The sequence below is a fragment of the Solanum pennellii genome, chromosome 12 (assembly GCF_001406875.1).
Source record: "Solanum pennellii chromosome 12, SPENNV200".
Lineage (NCBI taxonomy): Eukaryota > Viridiplantae > Streptophyta > Magnoliopsida > Solanales > Solanaceae > Solanum > Solanum pennellii.
In genome coordinates, this window is record NC_028648.1 from 60,906,946 (window position 1) to 60,915,983 (window position 9,038).

At 29.9% G+C, this 9,038-nt stretch overlaps 2 protein-coding genes across 2 annotated transcripts; one reads left to right on the forward strand and one right to left on the reverse strand.

Annotated features, from left to right (window-relative positions):
- The first annotated feature begins 2,078 nt into the window (after positions 1-2,078).
- LOC114075334 lies at positions 2,079-4,228 on the forward strand. Its single transcript, XM_027913818.1, has 6 exons — positions 2,079-2,401; positions 2,752-2,908; positions 2,992-3,024; positions 3,109-3,219; positions 3,703-3,793; positions 3,873-4,228. Exons 1-6 carry the CDS (start codon positions 2,079-2,081, stop codon positions 4,226-4,228), a joined length of 1,071 nt encoding a protein of 356 aa, XP_027769619.1.
- Positions 4,229-6,583: 2,355 nt separating this feature from the next.
- LOC107006460 lies at positions 6,584-8,782 on the reverse strand. The gene is made up of 6 exons (XM_015205009.2): positions 8,306-8,782; positions 7,879-8,219; positions 7,695-7,757; positions 7,548-7,619; positions 7,163-7,444; positions 6,584-6,831 (listed from the first exon to the last, which is right to left on the reverse strand). Exons 1-6 carry the CDS (start codon positions 8,719-8,721, stop codon positions 6,584-6,586), a joined length of 1,422 nt encoding a protein of 473 aa, XP_015060495.1. The 5' UTR covers positions 8,722-8,782.
- Between the last annotated feature and the right edge of the window lie 256 nt (positions 8,783-9,038).

Here is a 9,038-nt window from a genome sequence, read left to right on the forward strand (position 1 = left end):
GTAGAATTAGGGGATCGGGTGTCACGAACCGACACGTAGAATTAGGGGATCGGAGTGTCACGTACCGACACACAGTAGTAGGGGAGCGGAGTGTCACGTACCGACACAAGAGGAATAAAGATAATGAATCTTGAAATATGTTAATATACTCAATCTAAAGAACATGTTTCCCAAAAGAGTATGGTGTGGAGGCTTGAGTCCTCATAGATGTGGTCGGTGATGTTATAAATGATTTTTATACTTGTTGCTATCACCTGTTAAGAATATTAGTTGGTTTTATGTTATTATCTGATATATACTGTTTTCTATTTTGAGTTGGCCGATGATACCTACTCAGTACTCGTGTTTTGTACTGACCCCTACTTGTATTTGTTTTTCTTTGTTAATTGTGGAGTGCAGCAAACGTGTCATCGTCTTCAACTCAACCGCAACTCTAGCCAGTCTTCATCAAGCCAGATTTCAGGGTAAGCTATTGCATCTAGCTTGGACTGGATCTTCCTCTTCATGTCTTGATGCCTTGAAATTCCGGCATGGACTAGCTTTTTACTTATTTTAGCTTCTTAGATACTCTTAGATTTGTAATTTGAGGATAGATGTTCTTGTGGTGATGACTTCCAGGTTTTGGGAATAATAAGTATTGAGTTTTTATAAGTTATTTAATCGATTTTCATTAATGAGTTTAAAGTCTTCCGCATTATATTTGATTATTGATGGTTGAAATGTTTGGGATTAGATTGGTTGGTTCGCTCACAAAGTAGGATAAGTGTGGGTGCCAGTCGCGGCCCGTTTTGGGTCGTGACACAAATCTAGATCACGGAAATCAAAAATGGAAAAAAAAACAAACAAACATCCAAAGGAAATCGAGAAGAAGAGAAAAGGGAAAGAAAAGAAAAAAGTAGATGAATCTGAGAAAAGGGCGAAAGAAAGAGGAAAGAAGAGGAAAGGAAAACAAATTGAGGACTCATCAGATTCTGAATCTAATTTTTTTGAAGAGTTGATAAAATCAAAATCCAAAAAACCAAGAGCCTCAGAAATAGATACTTCACATTTACAAGAAGAAGAAGAAACAGTTAAACCCAAAAAAATTTTTAAAGGTTAGTAAAAGTTTATTTTTTAAAACTTTTTTATGTTCTGTTATTTTTATGTTCTGTTATTTGGGTATAAAATACTTAATATATAATTTTAGTATAGAAGTCTATGAAATATTGTGTAAATTAAGTATATAGCATATTATGTTATTTGGGTATAAAATACTTAATATATAATTTTAATATCCATATTCAAACTACATACTTTATGTTTTGATTGTATATTTAGTGTTGAATACATTGTGTATAAAAGAATGTTGTAAGCTTTGTATGATTTTGTATGAAATGATACATCTATTTATTACAATATAAATGTATAAACAATGTATGAATTGTGTATGATTCACTGTATGAAATTACATATTTCTTCATATTACAATATCAATATATTAAACATGTATGATTTGTGTATGATTCACTGTATTAATGTGGTATGATATGTATATTAAGTTTTATATGAAATGTGTATGAATTGTGCATTAAGTTTTTTGTATCAAGTTTTTATGATATTGTTGAATATTAATATCCATAATTAAACTACATACTTTATGTTTTGATTTGTATGATTATATTGTATTATGTTTTGTATACTATGTGTATGAAATTATATATTTTTTACTATTACAACATCAATATATGAAACATGTATGAATTGTGTATGATTCACATTATTAATTTTGTATGACATGTGTATGAAATTCCATATTTGGTTCACTTACCTATCAATATATGAGTAATGTATCAATATGTGTATGATTAATGTATTTAATTTTTACAATTTTTTAGGAGAAGAAGACGCAAACACATTTGTCTTCATGTATTAACATGAATGTGTTTGCGGATTTGTTGACCTTTTTAGGTCAAGATAAGTTTCAACAATTCCTAGATGAAACACCTTTTGGATTTTTTTATAATTTGCATCACATTAAAATCCAATGTCAATTGTTGAGACACTTATTTATACTTGGGAATGAAAATGTTAGGGATGACATGTTTGTCATTAAAGTAAATGGTAAAGAGTTACATTTTGGGTTAAAAGAGTTTGTTGCTATAACCGGTTTGAAATGTGGACCTGTTTCTGATTTTGTATCTGACCCATATGTTCCAAACAGACTCATTGCTGAAAATTTCGGAGATTTTAATAAAGTATCCAAGTCAGATTTTTATTACAAGTTTAAATTGCAAAATTTTTGGGAAGAAGATGACCGTCTAAAAATTGGGATCTTGTACTTTATTTCTTCATTTCTGACTGCATCAGACCCTTCAAAAACAACAATTCCAAAATTGTATTTTGATTTGGTCGAGTCTGGACAGTATGCCACATTCCCTTGGGCAAATGAGTGTTTTAATTTAACACTCAAAGCATGCAATCAAAAATTTAAAAAAAATCCATCGTCATTCAAATTCAGCCAGTTCCACATAGCATTGCAGATATGGTTTTATGAGTGCTGTCATCCATTTGACAACACAATTGCTATACGTGTTTCAAATCGCACACCGAGAATCCTGAACTGGAAGACACCTAATGACGTCTTTTTTTTTTGCGATTTGAAGAAAACAATTTTCAGAACACATGACAATCAGGTATTTTTCTTACAATGTTATTACATTCATTATAAATCATTATACATTATACATTTTTTTTGCTGCAACATAAATTCAGAAATATTGTTTTCTCTGAAGAAGAGTTAAATCTCATGGACGAAACCATTTTAAATCAGTCCAGCAGCCACCATGATTCAGAAAATCACATATCATCGGAAAATCGTGCTGTTGATAGTGAACATAAAGTTGAAGAATTGAAAGCTGATATTGCAGAGGTACAAGTAAAAATTTCAAATTAACATAATTTTTTTTGAAATTACAATATACATATCAAATACTTATTTTTTTTAATTAACAGGTTAAGGCAGAGTTGAAAGAACTCAAAATCACTGTAAGTTCCAACATATTTTTAAATAATTAATATAATTACTTTATAATCTATTTATATATAAAAAATTTTATGTACACCGATAAGGTTCACAAGCACATGGCTGATATCAAGAGTTATGTTGATAACTCCACCAAACTGATAATTGATGAGATTCGATTGTCAAGAGGAGAACAAATACCAGAAGAACAACCAGAGGTATATATATATATGTATACTTTATGCATGAATATTGTTTGAAAAATATATAAATTGATGTTTTCATACTAGTTGTTTATTTATATTATTATTACTCTTTTTCACTATTAAATGAACAAATATAACAACACACATACATAAATATATGTGACTTATGTATATATTCATCAGTTATATATAAATGTTATGTATTAATCATGTATGAAATTTGTATTTCTAAAATTACACATGATTAATGAAAAAATGATGTGTTAAATTGATATATATGTATACTTTATGTATGAATATTGTGTGAAAAATATATAAATTGATGTTTTCATAATAGTTGTTTATTTATATTATTATCACATGTTTTCACTATTAAATGAACAAATATAACAACACAGCATATATGTGAATTATGTATATATTCATCAGTTATATGTAAATGTTATGTATTAATCATGTATGAAATTTGTATTAATCAGTTAAAATTTTTTTCAGGACAATGCCAACCATTATGCTGCACAATCTGATCCAACAGATATGCCTACAGTTTCAATTGGACAACAAGTCCAAAGTTCAAACACAGCTGGTACGATATATTCATTTTTATCACATAAATGAAAATTTAAGAAATTATTTTTATTTAACTATTTTTCATGTATATGAAGCTCAAAAGTCAACTGATGATTGTTTCAATGTTGACGTACCTACAACGTCAAAATCAAAACCACCAACATTGGACGATTATCCTAATTTTACCATGATACAAATAATTGCACTTGATCCGATTCTTAATGCCACCACGACTCCAAATGTGCGAACAAGACACAAGAATGTGGGAAAATACGATTCTTCTCCTTATATCAGAATGTCGGAAGGAGAAAGCAGTTCAAATAGAGTATCTACATTCTTTCAAATCAAACATCCATTCCAAAATCACAATGGTTTTGATGTTCCAGTTGAAGTGATTGAGGAGTTCAATAAATGGATTTTCAAAGATGTGTCAAGCAGGTGTGGCAGGTAATTTGTAAGATGTACAAAATTATTTTATTTAAATTCTAAACTCCTACCAGCATATTCCAAGGTTAAAAACACATTTCATCCTCAAATGGACTTTGGCGTTGTCAAAATCGGAGAAAAGGATTTTTTTAACATAATGAGTCACTCGGGCAGACCTTGGGAGGACGGGGTAAGACATTTTTTCAATTAATTATTATGGTTTTGAGTTGCAGTGATATACGTATGAATATTTTTTGTATGAAATATGTGTGAACAGTGAATGAATCAGATAGGGATATTTTTTTTTTGTTAAAACAGCATATTAATACAATAATGTATTATCTCCGAAAGAAGGCAAAATACTCCCAGACAGTCACTTCTTACAGTACTGTTGATTGTTGGTTTATGGCGTGGATTGATAACATTGAGAAACAGTGGAGACAGTCAGAATGTGACATGAGATGCATATCACCAGACCATGATGTTGGACAATGCATTAGAGGATATAAGCTGCTTGCTAACATTCCGTGGGATAGGGTTGACGAAGTAATCATCCCAGTCAACATCAACGACAAATTCCATTGGTTTCTTGTTGTATTCCGAATCAAAAGTAGATGTCTATATGTATATGATTCGATGATGGGAGGATCTGTTCATTCAAGGAAAGTTAAAGAAGCTGTTGATAAACTTGCAACCATGATTCCTTTATTTCTGACGAGCACAGGGTTTTATGGCAAAAGGCTTGATTTGTATGCAAATAAACTCCCTGATTATCAACAAAAGTCTCACTCTGAACCTCTAAGTATCAAGAATGTTACACATGTTCCTCAACAAGAAGAAAGTTCAAAGTATGTATACTTCTTACACTATTTTTTATTCATTTTAAATTGAAATTGCTATATATTCATTACAATTTTTTTATTTTTTCAATTTTTTTACAGTGATTGTGGTCTATACACATCTCTATTTGCCGAATACATGAGCAATGGTGTTTTTGATATATCACATATTGATATTGATTCAAAATATCATCGTCAAAGATATGCTACATTACTTTGGCATTATGCAAAATCAAAGAATGATGAAGGAGCAATAAGTGAAAGTGAAGTTACAGGAACAGTTGCTAGCAAGAAGGGTGGACCTCGAACTCATAAAGAACAAGTTATGGACACCACCAATTATCCTACTCCAAAATTCCGTAACAGGAAGTAGAAATCTTCATGGCACAATGTAAATTTTTTTGATTGACTTGTTCTTTTTTAACTTATGAACAATTTATGTAATTTCCCAGTTTTTTATTATGAATACTGATGGTTTTATATAAATTATTACTGATTATTACTAATTGTGTCTCACTTTAAAATATAGGAACACTGTATGAATCATGTATGAAAATTATATGAATTATGAATGTCATATTAAAATTTGATATATAGAACATAGACAAATGTTATATATATACTTATTTTTTTAAAAAAAATTATATAAATGACAGTCTGCTTCAATATATGTTTTTTAAATGATAAATGATAATGATTTTTTTATAAATTGCACTTTTCAATATGTAATGTTAAATTATCCAATAAATTTGTTTTGCATGAATACTACATTAAAACTATACACTTTCAAATACAAACAGAAACAGATGTTACTTATATTACTGGTATGAATAATGTATGAAAAATGTACGAATTATATCATATAAATTCTTACAAGCATAACGTATGAAAATTATATGAAAATAGTACTGACATATGATTCAACACGACATTATGAATAAATATACAATTATACCTTAATAAATGTGTATGACCTTTTGCATACAATTGTTTGGTATGAATAATATATGAATACTGTATATTTTCAAATATATTTTTCAAAATACAAACAAAAACAAATGTTACCTATATTACTGGTATGAATAATGTATGAAAATTGTATGAATTATAACATATTATAATTTGATATGTAGAACATAAACATACATTATTTTTTATATACAAGTATTGAATGTATAAATTTTGTATGTAGTCCCCATTCATTATGCAATAACTGTATAAATGTTATATGATTATATGACTTATTAATATTAACATTTTTTAATATATGAACAGTTGTATATACAATGTATGACATTTGTATGAAAAGTAATATGATTCAATAAAAAAACATGTTATAACAATGTAAAACCTCAAAAACACAGATGTAACAGTATGAAATCATTGTTTTTGTACAGGATAATTTGAACATGTCTTCCTATTGTGTCCAACCTGATGGCATCTACTGCATGTGCTATTTGTCCTCTTGAAGTTCACATCTGCGAACCCCTTCCACCATTGAAATTTGGGTCTTCCCGCTGATCTTTTTGGACCAGGCGGCATCATTTTAGGATCTGAAATATACTTGGTATATCCCATGTACTCTCGCACGGGATAGGCTCGACAGGAATGGCATAAGCATCTTTGAAATTCTTGAGGCTATAAAAAGCAGAACAGAAATCTGCTTCATGTAACTTCCTGTACCGGAGAACAGCAATTGCATGACCACACGGCATCTCATAATGTTGAAATCTTCCGCAACTATACATCCTTGTGTTCAAATTTACTATGTATTTCTTTGCTCCTTCAGCTACAGCATGCAGATCAACAGTTGAAGGTATCACCCATGCAAAAAAAATAATTTATACATGCTGCAGATTATTAAGAATTAAAAATACAATACAGTGAAACACATACCCTCATATTGCACGACAACGTAATACTTTTCTGTAGATAAACATCATATTTTTTTGTCAGATTAGATGTAGTCTTATCAGCCTCCTCATTATGCTTGTGAATCCACCTCTGAATTGTTACCCTCATAAACTCAAGAATTCAAATCATCGGTAACCTCCGTGCTAATCTGTTAACATTATTCAATGACTCCGCGATGTTTGAAGTCATGGTCCATGTGCGCTTACAATTCGAGTAAGCTCTTGACCATTTGCTATAACCAATATCAAACAAGTATGGTCGTATTCGCGTATCTATCTGATCTATTCTTCCCATAATTGTCTCAAACTGTTGTTTTGTATAAGCTTTTGCCAATGAAAAGAACAAAATCTTCAAATCTTCAGTATTTCTATTGAAATTCTTCAACACATTGACTGATAAATGCCATATGCATGCATAATGTTCTGATTCAGGATATACATTTGTTGTCCCTTTCCATATGCTTTCATTTCTGTCTAAAAGTATATGACCTGCTCATTAATTTAAAAAAAATATCACACAAATCAGAAATATCATTCATATATTTTCTCATTATATTATATAATTAGAAAATTAAATAGGCTAATAATTTACCTCCCGGATCCAATGTGCTTGCAGTTAACATTGTACCACCATATAAACATTTTAATGCCGCACCATCAACAACTACAATTGGCCTACAATATTCTCAACCCCTAATACAAGCTTCTAACGCAACAAATGCATATAAAAATGTATCACCTCCATTCCTTTTTATTTTCAAAACAGATCCTGGATATGTTTGCTCCAAAATGTAAAAATAACCTGAAAATAACAGTCCAATTCATACATAAAATATACATATTTTATACATAAAGAATACACGAAACTGTTACAGTACAACACAATGACTAATGTTTAAATTTATCCTTATTTTCGAAATTACCAGGTAATCTTGCATAAGATTCTGCTGGATCTCCTCGCACCAACTTTACTGCTTTTTCTTTAGCTCTCCATGCCTGTATGTATGTCAACGAAACGCCATGCAATTTCAACATATCATCAGCTACATCTTTTGGAGTATATACCTTAGATGGATCAATATACTTCTCCATTATCAAGACAGCTACAACGTCAGTTATCCCTTGACGTCTGGCATAAACTCTTTCTCTAACAGAACATGTGTGCTGAGTAATATACTTTCTAACTTTGAATAAACTCGATTTATTCAAACTAGATGCCCTCATCATCCAAGAACATGTCTTAGAAATACAATTCAGGTGATAACTGTTACAAAATTTAAGAAAATATACATTACAATATATACATTATAACAAAACAAATAAAAAAATAAAAAATAATTTTAAACTTACTTAGATGCATTACAACGCGCAACCCGAAAGCTGAACTTCTCAACAAGTCCAACATGCCTCATAACCTCCTTAAGGGTTTCTTTATTATTATAAATCTGATTATCAACTACAAATAGGTTAGAATGATCACATATTATATAATTATCTACTTCACTATTATCATTGACAACTCCGTCTAAATCCATTCCGATCAAACGGATAGAATTGTTGGAGTACAGATCTATGTTAGTCTGTGATAATCTAACATCAGAATTTATTCTATCATTAACTATAACTCTATGACATTCGTTATACTGCTCACAATCTTTCAAAGTGATGCATAATGGATATTTTGTAAAAAAATCCAAATTCACCCTTATCTGATCTAGAAAAACCTTTACCCCAACATCATTATGAATTTTTATAGGTGGACACATTTCGCTAACTATATACTTTATCTCAACAGAATTTATATTTTCTTCTATATTTAGCTGAGTTACTATAGCATCAACTAAACCAGTATAAAGAGTAGAAGTATCATATAGGATGCCCTCCATCTCAAAGTCGACGTATTTCCCTGTTTCACAACATTAAAATTACATTCAGTGCATCCCATAATAAAATTGTAAATTTATTCATACAAAATTAATACACACTTCATACACAATTTATATACAATTCACTTATATATGCAATAACAAAATTTAAATTTAATACACACTTAATACAATGTTTATACACTATTGTAATTTAA

What these genes read in the sequence shown, in the direction of transcription:
- LOC114075334 (XM_027913818.1), top strand. Translation starts at nt 2,079, where the DNA reads ATGTTTGTCATTAAAGTAAATGGTAAAGAGTTACATTTTGGGTTAAAA. An exon ending in TGAAAGCTGATATTGCAGAG is followed by an intron (nt 2,909 to 2,991) that starts GTACAAGTAAAA and finishes TTTAATTAACAG; the next exon opens with GTTAAGGCAGAGTTGAAAGA. An exon ending in TACCAGAAGAACAACCAGAG is followed by an intron (nt 3,220 to 3,702) that starts GTATATATATAT and finishes AATTTTTTTCAG; the next exon opens with GACAATGCCAACCATTATGC.
- LOC107006460 (XM_015205009.2), bottom strand. Translation starts at nt 8,721, where the DNA reads ATGTGTCCACCTATAAAAATTCATAATGATGTTGGGGTAAAGGTTTTT. An exon ending in GCGCGTTGTAATGCATCTAA is followed by an intron (nt 8,220 to 8,305) that starts GTAAGTTTAAAA and finishes ATTTTGTAACAG; the next exon opens with TTATCACCTGAATTGTATTT. An exon ending in GAAAATAAAAAGGAATGGAG is followed by an intron (nt 7,620 to 7,694) that starts GTGATACATTTT and finishes GGCCAATTGTAG; the next exon opens with TTGTTGATGGTGCGGCATTA.